Genomic DNA, 22,317 nt, shown 5'->3' on the forward strand with positions numbered 1-22,317 from the left:
TGCACCCTCTGCACGGCCGTAGCCAGGCGGTTTCGCAGGGCTCACTTTCCACCACCCTCTCTTTGTCCAGGGCACTTTTGCTCTCTCCCTTTTTTTGGGGGTGCCAGTTTAGGGCGATGCTCAGTTCCCTTCTGCATGCAGCAGCCCCAGAGAGGGCTGCTTGTGGGGGCTTTGGGTTCATTTTGGGGCTGCCTGAAGGGTGTGTGTGTGTGTGTGTGTGTGTCAGGGGGAGGGGGTTGTTGCTTTAGCACATGCTGACTTCCTGCTAGGATGTATTTTTAGCAAGGCCAACCCATGATAACTGAGAAATTCAAGCGAAACTGTAAAGTAAGTGTGTGCTTTGAGAAAAAAAAAAAAAAAGGTAATAAAAGATGCTGGGTAAAGAGGAAGGTGGGGGGGGCTGGGGAAGGAGATGACTGTGGCAGATGAAAGCTGCTCTGGTTGCATAAACAGCGCTGGGTTTAGGAAGCAGGGGGGCAGACCTGCCGCTGGTGCCACAGCACACGCAGGCTGGGTGTCGGTGGTTCCTGGTGTCGGAGGGAAGGGGCTCGGGCCCCCCGCAGCCCCCGGCCTTCCCACGCACACGCCTGGCGGCTGGCTGTTAACACCCCCCTGCTAACAACCGGCTCTCACCTCGCCCCCACCTCCGCTCCCACCCCAGAGCCTGGGAAAACCCATTCCCGAGGTGCTAAGCCCTGATGGAGCCTTTTGGGGAAGGGAAGGAGGAGATGATCCCCCCCCTCCGTGGGATGCAAAGGGGCCGATACCCGTGAGAACAGAGCAGGATACAGGGGCAAAGCCTCTCCGTGCATCCCCGAGAGCTTCGTTAGGGACAAAAACAAGCACAGCCCATCCATGAAGAGACACCGGAGCCCAGGACCAGGTGACCGTGGTCAGCAAAAAGCTGCTTTATTGGTGATGGCTCCCACGGGGGCCCCGTGGCAGCGATCGGGTTCAAGTCCCTGAGAACACACCGTCCATGCTGGTTCCCCAACCCACACCTATTGCTTTTAAACACATCCTAATTACAAAAAGCACAGAGTGATGTTCCAGATACTGGAACATATAAATTAAGGTAAGTGATAGTTACAAGACATCGCAATTTTTTTTTTCTTTCTTAAACAGATTATCAGAAGGTTGTTTTTTTTTTTTTCTGATCCACAGAAAACGTATAAAAAGCATTTTAAAATCTACGTAATTCTTAATGTTGCTGGTTTTGTTTTTTTTTTTTGTCTTTTTTTTTATATAAAAAAGGCACAGTAAAAAAATACTGGCACAATAACATATTTACAACGCACCCATTATGGGCTATCTTCACTCAGCTTCAGGTTGGAAACATTCGGCTCCAGCTCTGCCCGCTTCTCCCTGTGGAGCGCGGGCTGGCAGTGGCCACGGGGGGATGCAGGACCCCTGTCCCTGCCCGCATTGCCCAGGACTGGGCTAAATCCATCCCTGGCTCACGGCAAATTTTGCTCTGGCAGCGTTTCCCAAACCATTTTTGCTCCTGATGTGCCTGGAGGAGTGGGACACCACTCTTTGGTCCCCCACTGCTGGCCTTGCTGCAGTATGCACCCCATGTAGGAGCAGGAGCAGAGCCAGGGGAAGAGCCTGCGATGGTGTGGGGGGACATCTGCTCTTTTGGGGTGCCCGTTGCCCACCAGCCACAGGCAGAGAGCAATGGCCAGGCTGGGAAACGCTGCCGGCCCGTGGTGGGTGCCCATCCAGCCAAGCACCTCTCGGGCACTGCAGCCACCCCAGCAGCACCCACTGGAGGATGCTTGGTGGGGGGACACCCACATGGCCCCCAAGGACAGACCCTGAAGTGCTACTTTGCAAAGGTGCAGGGTGCCTGTGCTCAGCCTGCCTGCACCCGCAGCCACCCCGCTGTCGGGCAGGGAGGTGGCACCGGAGGGAGACACCTCAGCACTGCGCAAACACAGCTCCGGAAAAGCCCTCCTCCCGCCCCCCGTATTTATAGAAAGCCTTTAAATTAGTCTCTATAAATAGTGCATAGATTTACGCCGCTGAAAACATTTCAGCGGGATGTAGGGAGCTCTGGGGAATGGAGCGAATGCTGGTGGTGCTGGGCTTGCCAAGCCATCCGTCTGCCCCACGGTCTCCCTCCGTGGTAGCTGATGAGCACCCAGCAGCTTTGCAGCACTGCAATGTGTCCCAGCATTTGCCGTGGCCAGGTTAAAAAAAATAAGAACTTTGCCTGTGAGGAGCCAGAGCCTCAATGCTGAGATTTTGGGGGCTGGGAGAAAGGATGGGGACAGGTTAGGGGTCTGCAGGAGCAAGGAGGGGTTAGAGGTGAGGGTAGGGAGGCACACACCAAAAAAAAAAAGCCACCTTAACATCTGGAAGGAAAGAAAGAAAAGCAAGCCAGGGTGAGGCAGAGCTGCGCAGCACCGGCTGCCGCTCCCCACGCATGGCGCGGGGCTGGCCGGCGGGCGGGGGGGGCTCGACCCAGGCGAGGCAGCCCCCCCGTGCCCCGGGGTTAAGTGCTCAGGACCCGTCCGTGCCTGCCGTCCCGGAGCGGGCAGCGGGGGCGCGCGGCCGGGCAGGGGACAAGGGGCCGCACAGCAGCCTTCAGTACACACACACTGTGCAATACCACAGCAACAACAGCCGGCCGGAGGGCCGACACGGCCACACGCACACACACGAGGTCCCGCACGCCCGTCGGATACCGGGGAGACTCGGGACGAGGTTGGGAGGGGACACGCATCTCCCTAGTACACCACATTGGCAGGGCACCATGGCGTGTCGGGGTACAGCAGGCAGTGCACGGAGCGGAACCTGTGGAGGAGAAGAGCGATGCTGAGCACAAGGTGGTGGTGGCCACGTGGTGGCATGGCCCTGAGGGGGGTCCCTGCCGGCGGGGTGCGGGATGGGACCCCCCCCATCTCACCTGGATGGGTCCTCCTCGACGGAGAAGGCTCCCTTCATGTGGATGGAGTTGCGTTTGTTTTCGAACATGCCGTAGCTTAGTGTCACCTAGGGGAGAAAGCACAGGAGGGTCAAGCAGCCGACGTGACCACGAGGATCGATTGGGGGGCTGCAAAATTCACCCTGTTTCTCACAGCCTCCTGGGACAGGCTGATGGGGCTTGCACATCTATCATGTCTCGGCTGAGATGCCCAATTTTTAGGTGGCTCAAGGTAAAGGTGACCCCTCCTTGCACTGCAAAGGGATCCCACCAATGAGCCTCAGCTGAAAATCTCATTGTAGGGCACTTCATTTGGGGATTTCAGCCTTTAGCTCCAGGGCCCAACCCTGCAGACCCTGCTCCCAGGCTCCCAAAATCCCACTGCATGCCTACACTACAAAGGATAAAACCATACGAAGGTACCAACCATCCCAACCCCTCCATCCAGCCCAGGGCCCTCATGGCAGGGTTACCTGTTTGTGGATCTCCGTCTTGGGCACCTGGTGGAGGTTCTCCAGATGCGAGTGGAAGAGGTTGCTCCGGATGAGCTTGACGCCCAGCACGGACTCAATGATGTAGCCAATGGTGCAGTCATCGGGCAGGCGGATCTTCTCCGCCGTGCTCATGAAGTGGCCCCCGCTGTGGGGAGACAAAGAGGAGCTGCAGCGGAGCGAGGCCCGGGGGGATGTGGGCACCCCACGGGGCCTGCGCTTGGCTGCTGGGCACCCGGCCCAGCTCTAATTAAAAGACAATTAGGGGAATTGAGGTCCTTTCTAGCTCGTTTCCAAGCCCCTGCAGAAGTCCCCATCAAGGCAAAGCGAGCCAGGTGGTGGGACATGTTCAAACATCCCCAAAGGTGCTGTCAACTCTTCTGTGCCCCGCTGGGACCGTGACGGGTCCCGCTGGGGGAGCAACGCCAGCACTCTTACCTGGCCCATGGGCTCATCTTCAGCGCCAGCCCCCGGCTGATGCAAAACCCTGCTCCTCCCGTGGCAAACCAGAAATGCACAGGGTGCTGCGAGAGAAGGGAAGCAAAGGCAGTGAGACCTCCTCGGGCTGGCCCAGACCCCGGCCCACATTAAACCAGCCCCAACCTCCCCCCCCTCCAGCACCACGGGAGCTTCCCACGGGGCACTGCTGCCACGGCGGTACCCCCGTCATGTCCCCCCCTCACCATCTTGTTCTCGCTGATCCTCTCCGTGGCCTGGATGGGCCGGTCCAGGCTGGGCTTCCCGATGTAGATGTCCTGCGTGTGGGGGTAGCTGGAGAGCAGCTTCACCAGCGTCCGCACGTTCACATAGTTGTCGTCGTCCACGTGGCAGAACCACCTGCAGCGGCGGCAGCAACCGCGTCACGCTGGGCCGGGGCAGCTCCCATCTTACCAGGACCGCCCAGGCCCTGTGATGAATTACAGCCCCAAAAGGCAAACCCCGTCCCCAAGCACCGCTTACTTTCTCCCGGACTCGATGAACTTGTCGTACTCCACAGCCATCTTGCAAGACAGGGCCTGGCGGCTGTGGGCGGCCGAGCAGTTGGTGTTGATGACGTTTCCTGAGGGAAGAATTGGGGTTAAAACACCGGTGCTGGGGCATCACGCTCCCCCCAGACGAGGACGCTTCACCCCAGGTATGATGGGGGGATGAAACCCCACAGGCTTCATGCTCGGTGGTGTCTGTGCCATGTTGTTTTGGGGAAAAAGCAAACTTTGGCTCTTAGGTGCACATGAGATGAAATGGGGTTGTATCCCAGTATCCCAGGGCTCCCATCCTACATGTAATGCCACCCTACATCACCCCGCCTGTGCCCCTAGCACCCTGGGAGCAAGGAGGATGGATGGAGGGGGCAGGAGGGAATGGGGCTGGCTTCTCCACCCAGGATGCCACAGCCAAAGCCCTTGCTCTGTTCTCACTGCCTTTTCCCACAGCGGCCACCTGTTATTTGCTTGCCCAGCTCAAAGGGAATCGCTTCAAGGCCTGAAAGGGAGTCATTTGCATGGGGAGAATAGGCTGAGCTGACCCCGACCCCCGGCAGCGGCTGCCAGATAAACGTCCCCACGAAACCCCGGGGTCTAAACTGCAGTGTTTTTGACTGTTTTTTGGCGTTCCCCAGGGCAGGCAATGCAACAGCCATGCTCCCTGGTTGGGAGAACACCCCAGCACAGCCCCAGGCACCCGCCACACTCAGCCAGGTCTCACACACACACAAAGGGCCAAGGGCCACAGACTCACGTGCTTGCTTCTTCAGCTCTTCATCCTCCCCGTCTGTGAAGATGAAGGTCTGAAAGAGAAGATGAGGCACCTTTGAGGACTGTGGGGCCGAGGCCACGTGGCTCTGGACACGTCCCGGCAACCCAGGGCAGAGCGAGGGATGGGTCCCCATGGGGCACTGTCGGTGACTTCTCCCTCCTGGCTAAAACCCAAAGCAGCACCAGGGTGCTGAGCAGCCTTATAACATTCTTGCCCTTGGATTGAGGGGCTTGGATCAATCCTCTATTTACACAGCTCCTTCCTGGAGCCTGGAGCATCCCCATCCTCTTGCCCTTCCCACGGGGCAGCAGTGGCATGGAGCAGCCCTCTGGCACCCATACAGGATTTCAAGAGAGGCAAGGGCTGACCCGGCACGAGGTGGGCACACGGAGAGGAGCAGGGAGCAGGTGCAGCTCCGGAGCTCCCTCCTTCCAAGCAGGGACTTCAGACTCCAGCTGGAGGGACCAGCACATGCAGCAGGGATGCCAAAGCATCCCTGGGCCCTCCCCAGGCAGGTGTGTTTGCCCACAGCACCAGGTGCCAACCGTGTCCCCACCTGTGTCAACAGCATGCTGTGGTCCCCGGCCGCTTGCACAACACCCCTGGGGTGGAGGAGCCGGCACCCACGGGTGCCTCCGGCCAGCTCCAAGGAGGGGACCGTCCGCCGCCACTTGAGCTGCCAGCCCGGCTGCACTCCTCTATTTACACAGCTAATTCCTGGCATATGTCGCCCGGGGAAGGGGGGGCCGGGGGCTGCTGTTCGGCCTGGATTTGGGGAAGGGCGAGAAGCAGGAGCAGAGAATAGGGGGGTGGGAAAGGCACCGCGATCAATCAGCGCGCAGCAAACAAAGCTGGGGGAGAGAAACCACAACCAGCTGCCAAGCGCTATTAAAAACCAGACGTGCACAAAAGGGCAAAGGAGGAAAGACAAAAGGGCTGGGGGGGGGGAGAGGCAGGAGGCGGCGGGGGGGGGCACGGGGCCCGAGCGCTGGGGCTGAAGAATTACAGGCGAGCTGGAAATTCGGTGCCACCCCGCGGGCAGCCGGCCCCAGCAGCGCGCTGGGGTTTTGTGGTTTGTTTGAGGAGGGAGGGGGGCCATGACAATAGCGGGTGCGTGGGGCTGACTTTACTCAGTGGAGGAGAGTTAAGCAGGCAGCAGCAGTCATTAGCATACAGCTGCGCTGGTTAACCCGGCGCCGGGTTTGCTCAGGGCCCGGGCGAGCAGCAAGGGCGGCGGGGAGAGCAGGGACTTGCTGGAGGGATGAACGGGAGGGTGCGTTCCTGGGGACAGGGCTACAAGTGACCTTTTGGGCTTGGAAAGGGGAAAAGGGGGGAAAAAAAAAAAAAAAGTGTGGTGGAGAAGGTGGAAAGGCAGTTCTCACAAATGCACGGCCAAGCGCCTGCTGTGCATGCCTGGTTTTGGGGTGGACAAGGGTCAGCCCCTAAATGGGTCGGTAAGGGTTAGAAGATGTGGGACCTGCTGATGAGGAGGGGACGGCTGTGGGATGGGGACCTTAGTCCGTCAGCTGCAGGGCCGAGGGTGTCCTTGGTGCCCCAGGATTGTCAGGAGGAGCTGCCCAGGGATGGCGGAGATGGTCACACCACAAGCACTGCCTCACCCACCCCAAGGCACGTGGGGCCTGGTACGCCCCCATCCACCTCCAGCCGTGCCTCTGCTCAGGCGAGACAGAAAACGTTTGAAAATGTTTGCTTGATTAGATCAGAAGTGCCGTCCAGCAACTGTGCCTTCAGCCGCTCCAAAAATAACCCCACAGCCCATCCTCCGGCCCAGCCGCTATAAATAGGCCACAGGACAATTGTTTATTGCCGGCCCGCACCGAAAGCCCTCATCCTACCGAGCCATCTTCCCCCCCACCTCTCCGTGGGCACATCCCCGCAGTTTTCCCAGGGCAGGTGGGACCAGGTGGCACCTTGGGGACACCATGGACCAAGCACAGGGGCACCCAGCCCTGCACATCACCCTGCAGGTTCCCCACCTCCCGCTGCCAGAGCCCAGCCAGGTATTTCAAATCAAAACCAATATATATATATATTTAAAATTAATTTATCTGCCTTTCTTCTACAGGAGCTGTGCCCTTTGTGCACAGCCCTCTGGCCCTGGGCAGGATCAGGCACTTGGAGGTGTCAGGGAACTGGGGAGGAAAGGAGCCAGGAAAGGAGAGGGACAAGAAGGCACCGCGTCCAGGGAATGGGGGAAGCCGTGGCTCAGCCTTCCCCTGGGACCGACCATCCTACAGCCAGGGATGGGGCTGGGCTCTGCAAGTATAGCCCAGGGATGGGGAAAAGGACACAGGCAGAACCCCGCCGGTGGCTTTGCTGGTCCCTGCTCAGCTGGGACCAGGCGAAACGTGGCCAGAGCTGCAGCTCCAAGGGCTGGCTGTGAGGGGCAGCACCCCAAGCAGGCTTCGTGCTGTCACATCCCCTCGCACCCTCACCCAGCACAGCCCGCAGCAGCCACGGCCTTGACGTGGGGACCCATTTGCAGCAGGATGGGACACCGCAGCCACAAGCTGTCCCCTACCGCCAGCCCCAACAGCAGACCACCAGCCCCTCTCCCACACAGAGGGCCCCCAGCCCTTGCACTTACCCCTCCCCATCTCCCCCATCCCCAGCTATGACACCGATGGGGTCCAAGACCTCCTGCCACCCCACACAGTTAATTTCCCTGCAGGGCAGAGGAGAGGAAGGGCCCGCTCCCGGCACGCTGGCGGCCGCCCTGCCTGCCCAGACCCCTGCCCCGGGAGGCGCAGGAAGCCTCATTGTTCTCCAAAGCGCAACTTCAAGAAACACAGGATGCCAAATCCCCGCCGAACAATAGCTGCCCCCGCTGAACGCAGCCCCGCACAGTGTGGCCGCCCCGCCAGGCAGCACAGAGGCACCCCGGGGTCCCCATGGCCAGGGGATGGTGTCAGCCCCCAGTCTGCCTGCGCAGGGATGGGAGCCCCCCAGCCGCCTCTGGTCCCCTGGGGAGGGCTGTTTCTTTATTTTTTTTTCACCCTCCCCTCCATTTCTCCTTTCGCAGTGACTCATTTCCCCTCCTCTGAGCGAGCTCGTGGGTTGCTCTGAGCTTGGTGCCGTGCAAAGCATCCCGTGGGCCGGGCCAGACGTGGGGCAGCCTTCCTTCTTCCTCTTATGCCACGTTTCAAAGCGGTCCAGGGGGGCTGCCAGGGCTGACACACACCCAGCAGACATCACACCTGCCCCCCCTTCCCCTGCCAAAAACGGGAACCTCGGCCAGGAGAGCCCCGCGACCCCACAGCTCACAAATCCAGCACCTTCCCCATCACATCTCACTTCCCCATGCTGGAAGGGGATGGAGCACCCCAGCACCCCCCGCAGCACCCGGGGGGAGGCTGGCACCCCTTTCACCCAAAGAAAAAGAGGGAAGCAGCCGCTCGCTCAGCACGAGGGCCCTGGGGCAAGGCGGTGAAGGGGCACTGGGTTAGAAGCCCCCGCCGGGATGGGATGCGTTGGAGGAGCAGCCCCTCGGGGAGGTGTGGGCGCTGCCAGAGCAGGTCTCTGCCCAGCTTTCTGTCCCCTCCAGCAGATGTTTGCTGCAAACAGCCCCGCTCCAGCCCGCGGTGGTTGGGAGGGAAAGTCCCCACCTCGCCTCGGCGGGCAGGGAGCAGCACAGCAGCCGTGTCCCTGTCCCCACGGCTTTCCCTGGGATGGGGTCCGGGCTGGCACAGCCCCGCAGAGCCAGGGAAGGGGCTCACAAGGCTCTGGCGAGAAGCCGAGGGCCCTTCCTCCCCCTGGCTCCTTGCAGCAAGAGGAAGAATCCTCCACTGTAATTTTAAATGCTATAATTTTTTAATAACCTCCGTGCAAACAATGAGCTCATTGTGCAGCCGGGGTCCCCCGCCCTCCACGCACGCCGCTCGCCTGTGCCGAGGCTCTTATTGCTGAGGCCGGCAGCATCGTTAGGGGCAGGCAATTAACAGGAAGGCAATTAACAGCCCAGACAGCACCCTGTCCCTGCTCACCCCCCCCCCCCCGCCCCCCAAAACCACCCTGCCTCCCAGGCTGCCCAGGGAGGGATGCACACACGTGAGCCGAGTTGAGCAGTGCTCAGCACACCCCAGGGCACGGCCAAGGGATGGAAGGGACCCAAGGGACAGAAGGCACAAACAGCCTCCCCCATCCCAGCTCCCCAGGGGGCACCCAAGCAGGACACGTGCCCATTTCCCCCAAGGACACAAACTCTGGCCAAGGTGCTAAAGAAATTTTGGGAGCCGCCAGCGGAGGAGCGTGCTCTCCGGAAGGCAAATGCAGGCGCCTGGAGCAGGAATTTTTCAAAGCCTGCAATTATCGTGCCAAGCTTGGGGGGGGGGGGGGGAAAATGAGCAGCTCCCACGCAGGCAGGATGACAGCCCAGCACAGCCCAGTACAGCCTGCGGGCACCGCAGCATGCGCCGAGCACCCGCTGCCCTTGGTGCCCCGAGGACCTGAATGTTTCTCGTGCAATTCTCCCACTGCAAAGCACCCGACTGAGCAGGAAACCCGTGGGTTTGGGTGGTTTGGACTAGCTTGGCATCCAGGACTTGTGCATAATGGCCACTTTCCTCCTCCCCCCTCTTATTCTTTCAAGTGTAAAGTTTCCCCCAGGCTGCACTCCAACGGCCTAAGGATACAAATGCCGAGACAGCTGGAAAAGCTCCCCAAAGCGAGGAGGGGAAAACCCCACAACTCTTCCCCAGTGCCGTCTGTCTGGCCTTGCTGGTTCAAGGCAGGGAGCAGGCTCTGAAGGCAGCCGAGATCTGCCCTCCGTGCAGAGAGAAAGGCAGGAAGGAGAAGGGGGTGCCCGGCGCATGAGCCCATTGCAGCGGGGTGGAAGGGACAGACCACAGGAAGCAGGGACTATTGTAGGCAGAACAAAGAGTGGGGAGGAAGAACACAATAGCTATTCCCCCTATCTGCCAGGGTGCAGGCTGGAGCTACCTGCCAGATTTAACCCCTTCTTGCCAGAGCTCGCATCACCCCTCCATGGAGCCTGGCTAACCAAGAGCCATGAGAGAGACTTCGGGAGGAGGAAAGGGGGGAAGGAGACACTGCGCCAGGCAAGGGGATTCTCAGCCCTCGGGCAGGAACTTCCCCACACACCCCTGTGCTGAAAATGAGAGGGCCGGGATGAGACGGGCCTGACTCAGACCAAGAGAGCCGTTGGGGCGCAGGCAGCCCCACCGCAACCCGCGGCACCAGCGGGGAGGTGATGCACGAACCGCGTAGGACTGGGCAGGGATGGAGAGGAGCCACATGGCACCAACACCAAAAAACCACCACCAAACAGCTTGGCCCCAAGCTCGGAGCAGCCCAGGGTGCCCCAAAGTTTCCCCAAAGCAGAGGCAGGGTCAGTGTGGGAAGGCTGGAGCCGACGCCAGCAGCACGCGGGCTCGTCCCCTCCGTCCCCGCGGGAGTTTGCGCCGCCTCCAGCTCGCTCCGCAGCTCCTTGTCCTCAAGTGCTGCACAAGAGCCATCACTCAGCGGCTTGGCTTGTCAGTCGGGCACCTCGCCGGGCTGCGGCCCCCCTGGCTTCATGGCCCTCATCTCTAGGCAACCTGACCTGGACACGGCCGGCTCCGACTCCCCCGTTCCCATGGAAAGTGCCACACAAGAGGCTGCGAAGCCTTTTCTCTGCGCCGGGAGAAAAGGGGCTTTGTTAGCTTGCCCAGGGGGACAGCGTGAGAGCCGAGGCTCGGGTCTCTGGGAATCCAAACGGACAAACGAAGCAAAACAAAACAAAAAAAAACAGAAGAAAGCCGGGGCTCGCAGGAGGGAGGGGAGGGGGGAAGACCAGCCATTCCCAGGATCATCTGTAGGTGCTCAAAGAGCGTTTCCCCCACCACCACTGCTCTCCACCCCCTCACAGCGACAGCAGAGCATAAAAGAGGCTTCCATTAAATAACCGTACCAGGGAGAGACGGCAGAGCCACTGCCAAGTCCCGGGGACCTGAGCAAAAAGAGAGACAAGATCCACAGGAGAAAAAAAATAGTAAAAACGAAAAAGAAAAGTCAGCGCGCTTGGAGTAACGCGCAGGAGCCGAGCGCACCCACAAGGTCCAAGGGAACTGAGCGAAGGAAGGAGGCACGGGCAGGTCGAGCCCCCTTCTTCCCTCCCAGCCACTTCAGGCTTCCGAAAACCACCGAGGAACAATTCCAGGCCAGGAGGAAACACGTGAAGACAGTAGGACGGGAGGGTTAGGACGAGGCGTAACTTACTCGGGAAGCTGACTAAGGCTAGAAAGAGTGCCTTACGAGCAGATGGCACAGCACATTTCCTAAGAAAGCCCCCCCCTTTTTTTTTTTTTAATCTCTTTCTGAGCTTGAAGGACACAGCAGGGCTGCCAGGACGGGGTGTCACCAAGCTCAGGGCTGGCACCGGCTGCAACTGCCCCAGCACAGGCGAGCCGGAGCAGACCAGTGGGAGCCCCCAGTGCTGCCCGGATCCTGCCGAGGGGACCAGGAGCCTGGGCACGGCTCCCTGAGGCCGGTGTCCCCTGGGCAGCCCAGTGCCTGCACCCCCGGGACCCCCCAGGGCAACCTAGGAGGGCGCCGGGGCCGTACCCTGCGCCGTGCCTCAGTTTCCCCACTGGAAACCCTTCGAGGTAGCCGGGCAGAGCCGAGGGCTGAATTTTTGTGCACCACACTTCACGGGGAGCCCGGGGCAGGGGTGACCGAGCCCTCTCCATCACTCACACACCCATCACTCACCCTCCCCAAAACCCCCCAAATCTCCCCAAAAACACCCCCGGCGCTCGGTGCCACCGGGCGGGCGGCCGGAGGAGGTGACACCCGCCTTGTCCCCGGCCCTGCCCCGCCGGTCGCGACCTTACCATGTCGCGATTGCGGGAGATCCAGGTGTCGAGCAGCAGCTCCAGGCGCGCCTTGTGGAACTTTTTGGTGGTCTTGACGGCGATGAAGACGTCGCGGGGGGAAATGTCCTCGGCGGGCGGCCGGGGGGGGCTCGGGGGGGCGGCGGGCACCTCCCGGCGGGCTCGGCTCAGCCTCCCGAAATAATCGGCGAAGCTGCGGAGGCCGCCGGAGCCCTGCGCCGCCTGCCCCGCCGCCCCCAGGCTCTGCAGCGCCCGCTGCGCCCCGCCGGCCTCTCCCCTCGCCAGCCCCGGCCTCCCCGGAGGCTCCACCATGAGCACCAGGAGGCAGGTGAACATGGAGCCCACGAGGGACAGCAGCAGCTTCCTGCCGCAGCTCTTCAGCATCCTCCTCCTCCTCCACCTCCTCCCTGCCGCCCCGCTCCGCCACCGGCCGCGCTCCGCCCGCGCCGCCGCCGCCGCCGTCCCCGCTGCGCGCCGCCGCCGCCGCTTTTAAACCGCCCCCGGCCCACCCGGGGCGGGCCCGGCTCGGTACCGCCCCCACGCGTGGCCGTGGGGCGTGGGCAGCCCGTGCTCCTGCCCCTGTCCCTGCACGCCCCCTGCGAGCCCCCTGCGCCCCCCCTTCGAGCCCCCTGCGAGCCCCCGTGCGCCCTCTGCGCACCCCGTGCGCACCCCGTGCGCGCCCCTTGCAAGCCCCATGCGCGCCCCTTGCGACCCCCCTGCGCGCCCCCTGCGAGCCCCCTGCGAGCCCCCTGCTCGGGGATCGCCTGTGCCACAGCCACGTCCCCCGTGTCCCCCCCCCCCGGGGGGCTCAGGGGGCTGCCCGCTGCTCCCGGCCCCCCATCGGGGTACCCCGGTGCCCGCACGCCGGCAGCCCCCCGCCAACCCGCGCCCCTCGCGCTTCCACCAGGCTGCTGGGGAAATTGGGGATGGGGAGACGAGGGTCGGATCGTGCCCTGCTTGGGCAGAGCTGGAGGAAACGGCAAGGGTGGCAGATCCCGTCCCGGGTGGTATGGAGCTGGTGCCGGTGGGCAGCCCCCGCGGCGCAGGCTGAAAATAAATCCTGTAGGGGTGTCCCCAGTGACTGCTAGCCATGGCAACGACGCGCCTTGCGAAACGAGACGCTGTTTTCCCCGCCAGGCGGTGGGAAAAGTGGGGGCTGCGAGGGAAAACTGATTGGGAAGTGCTCCTGGATGTGCCACCAACCTGCTATTTTACTGACGCCAAATGCCAGGGTTTCTTTCCCCCCTTATCCCGGTCTCGCCAGGCAGGGAGCTCTTGGGGTTTTCTCTCCCACCGCATGCTGTGTCTGCTACAGGGAGGCGGATTTGGGTTTGGGCCTGGGCTGCTCGGTAATGCCATAATCAGGGGCTGCTGCATTTTTGGGCAGGGCCCTTGTCCAACTTGCATTTTTCCTGCTGTCACGTGCTCCATTCATCTCTGGCACCGCATAAACAATGCTCATAATACCAGGCAGGACGAAGCAGGGAGGCAGCTTCCTTGGGCAAGCCCCAGCGTCTGCCTTCTGCTGGGTTTGGGATCTACATAACCCCACTCAGCCCTCCAAACCTGGCCCCAGGCTGCGAGTGCTGAGGGAGGCTGTGGACGTGGGTTTGGTTTTGCATGGCACTGCCCACGTCTGGGGAGGGACCTGTCCTGCCAAAGAAACCTCCAATAATAAAAGAAAAAAAAATAAAATAAAGCAGTTAGACCATACAAACACAGGAACCAAATCCCACAGTCACCACTTCCCGCTATTGCTGCAGAGCCTGGCCTTCAAGCCTCGGCTTTCTTTTCCTCGGGCGCCTTTTGTCTCCAACCCGATGGCACAGAAACCATGGCTCGAGAGGCAGCTGAAAAGCCCGACCGGCAAAACTCCGAGTGAAGAAAGAGCGCCTTTCTCCGTGAGCCAAAAGGGGAGGAAATGCACTTGTCCCCCGACCAGCTGCTCTCCCGCTCCCGCAAACTCGGAGGTGGCCGGGGACACGTGCCGCGGCCAGATGTTGGGGTCCCGGCTGGCGCCGCGGGGCCGGTGACAATGCGGGCTCTGTGTGCCCCGAGCGACGCGGTGGGGTCTGGAAGCCACCGTGCCACCGGCACACGGGTCCCCTGGGGCCACACTAACCCTGTTCCCGAGGCCAGCTTGCCGTGGTGGTGGAGGAAACCTTTCTTTCATCGGCATTGTCCCGCCGGAACGCGGCTCCCCGGGGATCGGCCGTGTCCCCGCAGGCTTCCTCTCGAGGCGCCTGGCCTCCTGGCTCAGCCCTCGCCTGCCACGCGGATGTCTCCGGCCAGGCACCGTGCTGCTCGGGGAAAGGGGACGGCGTGATGGGGTGAGCCGTCCCCACGCCTGCCCCCGCTGGGTGGCACCTGCAGGGCTGGGAGCCGGAGGTCGCTGCTGGGAGGATGCTCTCTGGAGTGTCCCATGCCCGGTTTGTCAGCATTCAGCCCCTCTTCTGGACACCAAGAGCCTTGCCCTGACTGGGGTGGCACCAGGGCCAGGAGAATTTGGGTGTCCTATAAGCACAAGGGTCAGGGGAGAAGGAAGGTGTGATGTCTGCTCTGCAGGAGGGACACCAGGGCTGGCCCAGGAGGGGCATCTTGTGTCCTCCCCCTGAAACGATCCTGCTTTGGATGCACCCCATAACCTATCCACTGAGATGCCATGGGGGGAGCCTGGCTGCAGGGGGGCTGTGGGGTTTCTGCAGCCTTCCCTAAACCAGACCCCCATCCAAACCTCAGGGATATGCCCTTTGCTCATCTCCCCCATCCCAAAGCCAAGCCTAGCAGTCGAACAGCAGGCAGAGGCACCACCCCAGCTCCTTCCCACTGCAAATTACCCTCACCAAAACCCCATACTGGTTTCCAATGGAGCTGGCTGCACTCACCCCACACCGACCCAGAGCAGGGAATGGCATGGGGCACCTCCCATTCGGCCACACCGTGGGATTAGGTCGCTCTAAATTGGTTTAAACCTTCCACATTGCCCCCTCCACAGCCTGACCCCGGTGCTCTATAGGTGGTCCCTAAGAGGCTCACAGCTTCTCAGGGCTGCTGAAACGGGTAAATAAATTCCCTGTAATAAAGCGTTTGGGTCATCGGGGAGAAAAGCTGTGCCGGGGCTGCGGATTGCAGGACAATTTCCATGCCTCGTCGGACAGGGGTTAGAAGCTCTGTCAAACGCAGGCTTCAACGGGATTGCGGTGCTGTGTGTATTTAGTGGGGTTTCGCCCCGTGTGTTAGGGTATGTGATGGAGGAGGGTGGCTGGGGAGCCATGGTACTGCTGCAAACGCCACCCTCCTCGCCCCCCCCCCGTAGTTTTTTCTTTCTGGGATTTTGTGACAGCACAAAAGGAACTTTGCATCAATTACTGGTAGAAAGCTGGCAGCGCCCCGCGGCAGACTTCTGCGCTCCCTGTCCTGGGCTTGGTTAACTTCCCATTGTGTGAGTGAGGGAACAGGGCAGCACTATTAAGCCCCAGTGCGAGGCTCAGATCTTTTTTCATGGCCTGGCATTTTCTACCCCCCTGGGACCACAAAACCTCCCTGCCCTTGTAGCACAGGGCCTGGCGGAGCCATCGGGGTGGCTGTGCAGAGCCCAGCACCCAGACGTGCCGCGGGTGCTGTGAGTGCCCGCCTGGTGCTGAGCCATCCTCGTCCCCCTCGATGGCTGTCCCCAGCTCCAGCTCCCACACCGGGACCTGGAGCAAACCGCACCATCCTTCCCCGACCCCAAAACCCTCTGTGGGGCTGCGGGTCCCCTCAGAGCAGGGCAGGGGGACGGGGCGATTTGTGCAGGGCGCGCTGGGATCCCACGGGGGCCGGGGGGCTATAGAAATGCAAAGCGTTATTATTTCCCTGGGCTGAAGCAGAGGCCTGAGAAAGGTTGAGCGAGAGAGGCAGCGAGCGGGGAACAGCGGGGGATTTAGCTCCTGAAAAGGAACCGGGGAAAAAAGCGGGCGAAGAGCCTCATTGTGCGCCGGGCAGGGGGGGTCACGAGCGAGTTAAACTGGTTAATGTATTGGAGCAGCTTCCTCCGAGCCGCTGGGAGAAAGCAAAGCGCTGCAACAAAAGGCCGGGGGAGCATTCTTGTGGGGAAAGTGGGCTCTCTTTAAAAGGATTTGATTTCTTTTCTGTCAGTTGAATGGAATTTGGTGGTGACTCCTTCAGGTCTAAGAATTTCGGGCTTTGGTGGTGGCGGGAGGGGATGGTCCCGTCCCCCCCCCCCTCCTTTCACTCGTCCCCATCCCACATTCTTCTCCCACCGGGGCCATTTCCAAGCCCACTGCCCCCTGGATCACGGCCCCCATTGCTGGGGGGAGAGGGGCTGGGGGGACACCAGCGGCCCCATGGCCACGCTGCTCCTGAGAGAAAGGCAGGGGCACAGGGCGGCCTGCGCGGCCTGGTTTCTCATGGTCACTGTTCAGCCGCAGAGGGGGGGATGCTGGAGGAAAGGGGGGGGTCCTGCGATGGTTGGTGCCCCTCTTGGGGCTCCATGGGCAGGCTGGGGCATGGGGGGAGCTTTCCTTTGGGGAGAGAATTGTAAAAACAAAGGTAAAAACAGGAGGGGAAGGGAGTCAGCACAGATGGACGGGTGGACAGAGGGAGGCCCCAGCTGATGCCAGCGTGGTGCCTCGGTTTCCCACAAGGTGCCTGTCCCCAGGGCAGGCAGCGCCACAGCACGAGGTGAAAATGGGATTTGCTGTGCTGTGTGCAGGGGATGGGCATTGTCCCCCTGTTCCCCCAGGCATTGTTCCCCAGAGGAGCTGGGCAGCTCCTGGCCCTTCAGCTCTGGCCTCTCATTCTTCCTAGCCCTTAGTTTTGTCACGTTCCTCTCCCGAGCTCTGAAAATGAGCCAGGAGCTGGTGTCAGGTTTGCAGATTGCCCCAAGGAAGAGGCAGGAGCCAGGTTTTATATAGGGCGTGCCCAAGGCACCTGCCTTAATAACTCCCTAAATCTACATGTGTGACGGACGGGGCACCAGCCTCCCCCTTGATGCTCACAGCCACCGACCGCCCCACATCTCCCAAATTTGCTGGCACAGAGGGAGTCAGAATCACTCTGGCTCCCTGCCCCAAGCATCCCCATCCCCGCAGCTCCCCAGGGAGATCGGGGCAGCCCCAGAGCAGCGATAGCTCCTGCAGCCGCCCACGTGCATCCAGGGCAGCTCAGATATTTGTCACCCCTGCTCGGTACGCTCCTGCCAAGGCTGTTTCCAAACGCTGTCTGCCCCCAGGGAGCTTGGCTTCTCTCTGGGCCATCACAGCTTCTTGGCTTCTCCCTCATCCCTGGGGTCTCCCGCTGCCAAGCCCTTTGCCAAAGGCACACGGGGCAGCATTCATTCACCCACCACTTTCCCTGGTTTGCCTTGGTGGTCTCCGAAAGCCCCTTCCCCACGGCACCCCTGGGAAATCTCTTGCTCCTTTCCCACTCCCCCCGTGAAGGGGATTAAAAGCAGCAGTTCATTTTTCATGTGATGTTAGTTTAAATTGGAATTTCGCTGCTCTGGCTTCGGCCGGTTTCCGGGAGCCGAAGCCGAGAGGGTGGTATTAGCGCCGTGCGAGGCAGGGAGGAGGAGGAGGGAGGTGGGAGGTGGATGGGGGGAAGCGGGGGGACGCGCGGGGGTGAGGACGGGATTAAAACATCCCATTAGAATTTCTGTTTTTGGAAAGCTCACAAAAATGTTGACATGTAGCATGACTAACATAGTGCAAATGTCAGCCCGGCTCTGCGAACGGGGGCCCTCGCTCTCCTCCCAGCACACTGGCCCCCTTTTAAGGCAAAAACATACAATGAAAGGCACAATGGCTGGATTCCAGCGAGCAGCGCTAATTGTTCCGCGCTCACGTCGGGCTAATTGCTGCGCTGAAACCATTCGTGCCTGGCCTGGATCCCACGTGTTTTTACCATTTAATTGGGAGCTGGGACTGGGAATCGGGATGAGATAAAGGCATGCAGAAGCTGAGCCAGCCTGGGTGCCCCAAGCCAGGGTGGGACATGCTGTGTGCCCCCCGACCGAGCAGCCCAGCCCCATGCGAGCTCCGTGCAGGGCTCAGGCTCTGCAGAGGACAGCTGGGATGCTTGGGGACCTGGTGAGCCCAACATGATGGAGAAACGTCTCCAGCAGCAAAAATGTGCAAGAAACGCCTTTGTCCAGCTGCTTGGGGACTTCTCCAAGGGTGATGCACACAATAGGGTGTGCGCAGCTTGTCACCCGGTGCCGTAATTAGAAGGTTTGTCCCCCTGCAGACAGTGTGTGCAAAGCTTGGTCAGGGCCTGGAAAGGAGAACAATAGGAGGGCAGGAAATGCCTTTTAGTGGCTGCCTATTGTCTTCCACCTTCTGGGGGAACTGGAAGTTTAACTATAGTCTTCCTCTCTCAGGTATTCCTGCAGGGTTTCATCCTCGGAGGATGCGCCTGGACCACAGCATCGTCCTGGTGCTGGGCTCTATTGTGCTGAGGAATGTGCATGTGGTTTTCCCTTTAACAGCTCCTCTGAGACCCAGAAACACTGCAGGGTCCCAGCACAGCCCCTCTGGGGCAGAAGGACTTGCTTGTGTCTCCCCCAAGCATCTCTGCCACCTCTCACCCCATGCTGTCAACAGGGGTGGGGGCACAGGGCTTAATGTTAGCACTTCTTTGCCTTTCTCCACATCCATCTTATAGAATATCACTTGTTCCACAGCATCCTCTGGGAAGCCTTCATTCAGGCTGTGCAGCTTCATACGTAGAGAAAGCTGCTTTGTATATGTTTAGGAGCCACTTATTCTGACACCGAAGTGCAGCATCTTTGAGGGTAGCCCTGGTGGAGCTGATGGAGCTCCTGCAGGCATTGATCCCCTGTGAATGCAAACAGTACTATTTGCAGTACGATTTGCAAGTTTAACTGCTCAGTGGCCTCCGGGTCAGAACAGCTCTTGGCCTTACAAGCGATGCCCAATGGCTCTGGGGACTCAGCACAATTGTTTCAGATTGGTGTGACAAGCTTGGAGATGAGGGATGTGCTTGGGCTCTGCAGCCCTCCCAACCCAAGGCTCTCAGCTTTCAGGTCTCTCAAAAATAGAGATCAACCATGAACAGATGTGGAAACCACTGAAGACAGGGAACCCAAAATGTCCAAGGTTCCCCAGGAAATCTGCAGGTATCTGTCTCAGCACAGCGAGGGTGATCTTCTCTTTGTGTTTCCATGAAAGCTCTTGAGCGCACACCCACAGCCTGAGGACAAGGATGTTACCAACACCGGAATTTACAGCAGCCATTTGTTCAGAAGAAAGGCTCCAGGTGGAAAGGACCGATACTTGAAAAAGAGAGAAAGAATTCTTCACAGATGCGAGTGGGATACTTGTAAGTCAATATTTGCTCCTGCGATATTGGCATACGCAGAAATGGTTTCCCAACATGAATGCATTTCAGCCCAGCTGCTCCAGGATCACCTTGTTCAGAAGCACTCAGATCCACCTCTTAAGCTTCATTAAAAATGCACTTTTTATAGCCTCTGTGGAGTTGAGAGCCTTTTATGACAAGTTCTTCTATCCCTTGAAATCCACCCATGCCATGGGATGGCCTTGTGGTAGCTAACCAAGAACAGATGATCCCTTTGGGAATGGAATATTTTAAGCCCCAACACACAGACAGGCCAGAACAAAGCCATGTGGCAGTAAGAAGAGAGTTCAGAACATTTCTTCCCAGCTCAGTCAGTCCCAGAAACCCCCGAGATGCTATTCAGTCCAGGGCCAGCCCCTGCTTCACAAAAGCTTCCAGCTCCCGCCCTGTGCCAACCTCACACCTGAATGCCCAGTGTCGGTCACTCACTGGGGGATTTGAGCAGGTTCTTTGAAGTTACTCCCCCATATGTGCGAGCCCAGTGGGAAGAACACAAGCAGGGGATGTGGAAAGGTGCTTATGACACCCAGAGCCTTGCTTCAGACCTGGATTTATTTGCACGAAATATATGGCTGGGAAACCATAGTGGAAAAAAATATACGGCTGCACACCCCTGTCACCTGGGGGAAAGTGAGGCCAGCAACCTTCATCAAAACCTGGTAGTAAAACACGAGGAAACTCCTTAGTGCCGTTCCCCGGGGCTCAGAAAGGCTCACATCAGGAAGGGTGGAGGCAATGCATTTTGTACTCTTGGACGGGACGAGGCATCCTCGCAAAAGCAATCGCTCCTCTCACTGCTGCAGGGCAGCCTCTGTCCTGTCCCTGTGAGTGTCCCCTTTATTCTCCGACCTCAAAGGGCCTCATCTGAAGAAGACAAGGACATTTCTTTGGGGTTTATCTCAGGCACTGTCCAAACAGAGAATTAACTGCCATCCCTATTTGGGAACAGCGTCGTGGTGTGGGTTATCATCTCTGGTGGACAAGAGACTTTAGCCAAGAATAGTTCTCCTGTGTTTTACAGAATAATACAGCTTTTATTCTGGAGGAAGCATGGAGCCCATGTGCTTAGCAGGGAGCAGCCCGAGGGCCGGCAGTGGACAAGCTGTCATTTCCCCCAAGCTCAAACTGGGTCAAATGCAAAAGCAGAAAGCCCAGGGAAGAGCAAGACCTGCTTTTCCTTGTTTCCCGGCTAGATCCCAGCCTCTGGGAGGTGTGATGCTGCCACAGGCAGGTTTTCCTCAGGACTGTGCTCCTGGTGCATCCCCAGGGATATGAATCAAAAATGCATGGGGAAAGAGAGGCTCAGTGCCCGACGTGCTCTCCATCATGCTCTTCCCTTGCACTGTGTGCCCGTCCTGTCTCTTTTCAGTTTAAGCTCCTGACATCTCAATCCCCGGTGCGTGGCTGTCAGCTCTGCCCACCCTAATCCGCTCACGGGGCTCCTCTGCAAGCTCTCAGGAGCAACGGAGGCGGCTTCTCCTTGTTCACATCGAGGCAATTCATGAGCTGGTTTCACATTTGTTTTTCTTTCAAACTTGAGGCTTTGCAGATATTAAAATATAATCCAGGAAGAATTTGCTTTGTGAGGGAACAGTGTGGGATCACCGAGGGGAGAGAGGTCATGGGGGAGCGCAGGGAGGTGGGGGAGCAAAGGGATTTTCATTTCCCCTCTGCATCCCATTGGGATCGAGGCCTTTACCTCCCTGCAAGCAACCATGGCCAGCATGGGACTGGTTAGAGGCTTCAGGAGACTCCAGGCTCCGCCAAGCAGGGAATTACTGCTTTCAACAAGGATTTTAGACATTGACCATGGTGAGGACAGGAGCAAAGCTCTCTGCAGGTGTTAAGAACTGGAGAAGGTGGCTGGGACCATGGAGAAATGGGCAGCAAAGAGAGGGGAAAACGTTTCTCCTGGTATTGAGTAGTTGCTTTGGGTGAGAAACAAAACAAACAAGCAAACAAACAGAAAACAATCAAACAAACAAGCAAAACAAAGAAAAAAATGTATGATTTGTGTTATAGGTAAACAGAGGAACTGGCCAGGCAGGACAGGAAGGCAGGGCCCCGTCAGAGCCCTGCGCCGTGCGGGGAGATAAACAAGAATTCAAGAAATGAGAAGAGAGTCTTAAGGTGATTGCTCAACGTGTGAGGAAATACGGGGCAAAAGTCAGATATCAGGGAGAGGAAGCTGGAAAAGGGCAGGCTGATCCGAGCAATGAGGTCAGCGCTGCAAAAATAGTGCGGGGAAGCTTCCTGGAGGCAGCGAGCTGGAGCAGCACATGCGGCCCTGCTGCTCCGCCTGCCTCACATGCACAGGTGGCAAGGGATTACCAGCCCGAAATCGGGCTCAGATCTTTCATCTCCAGTGATTTCAGTCCACGGAGAACCCCTCAGCTAAACCCCCTGCTCTGCAGCACCTGCAGCTGCTCTTTATTTCCAGGAGAGCACTCCCAGGCTGACGCAGCACCACTGGGGACATCCCACTGAGTTGCTGAGGATCTCGCCCCAAATCATGCGGAATGCACTGCCATGTCCTCTCAAAACAGCTATTTTTCTTGAGCGAGTGTCAGAACCGGCCCCAGCTTGCTTCAGAGCCACCACGAGACAGACAGTCTGCCCTCCCGGCGTGGGTCTGCTCTCCTGCTCCATTTTGTGCTGAGCTCATCCATTCTGGAGCACCAGAATATTTGGGCTCCCAAAGTGCCAGGGGTCTTGAGGCTTATTTTGAGTTCATCTCAGTGTGGCGGGTTTGGTGGAGTCTGCCTTTCTGGTCTGGGCACAGGCAGTGGGATGTTCATACCAATCTTGCTCTGAGACTAACCGAGTCCATAAATCTCTGGGCAAAGCCAAGAGCCTTGTGTTTTGTTGCTCCATGCTGACCCTTCGGCCCTTTGAACCCCCAGTGCCCTCA

The 22,317-nt window shown here is 59.3% G+C and overlaps 1 protein-coding gene across 1 annotated transcript; it reads right to left on the minus strand.

Annotated features, from left to right (window-relative positions):
- Positions 1–878: 878 nt before the first annotated feature.
- On the minus strand, positions 879–12,486 carry LFNG (LFNG O-fucosylpeptide 3-beta-N-acetylglucosaminyltransferase). The gene is made up of 8 exons (XM_035549032.2): positions 12,027–12,486; positions 5,158–5,206; positions 4,381–4,480; positions 4,104–4,257; positions 3,859–3,944; positions 3,403–3,568; positions 2,912–2,997; positions 879–2,799 (listed from the first exon to the last, which is right to left on the minus strand). Exons 1-8 carry the CDS (start codon positions 12,408–12,410, stop codon positions 2,733–2,735), a joined length of 1,092 nt encoding a protein of 363 aa, XP_035404925.1. The 5' UTR covers positions 12,411–12,486; the 3' UTR covers positions 879–2,732.
- Between the last annotated feature and the right edge of the window lie 9,831 nt (positions 12,487–22,317).

Source organism: Cygnus atratus, chromosome 15 (genome assembly GCF_013377495.2).
Source record: "Cygnus atratus isolate AKBS03 ecotype Queensland, Australia chromosome 15, CAtr_DNAZoo_HiC_assembly, whole genome shotgun sequence".
NCBI lineage: Eukaryota > Metazoa > Chordata > Aves > Anseriformes > Anatidae > Cygnus > Cygnus atratus.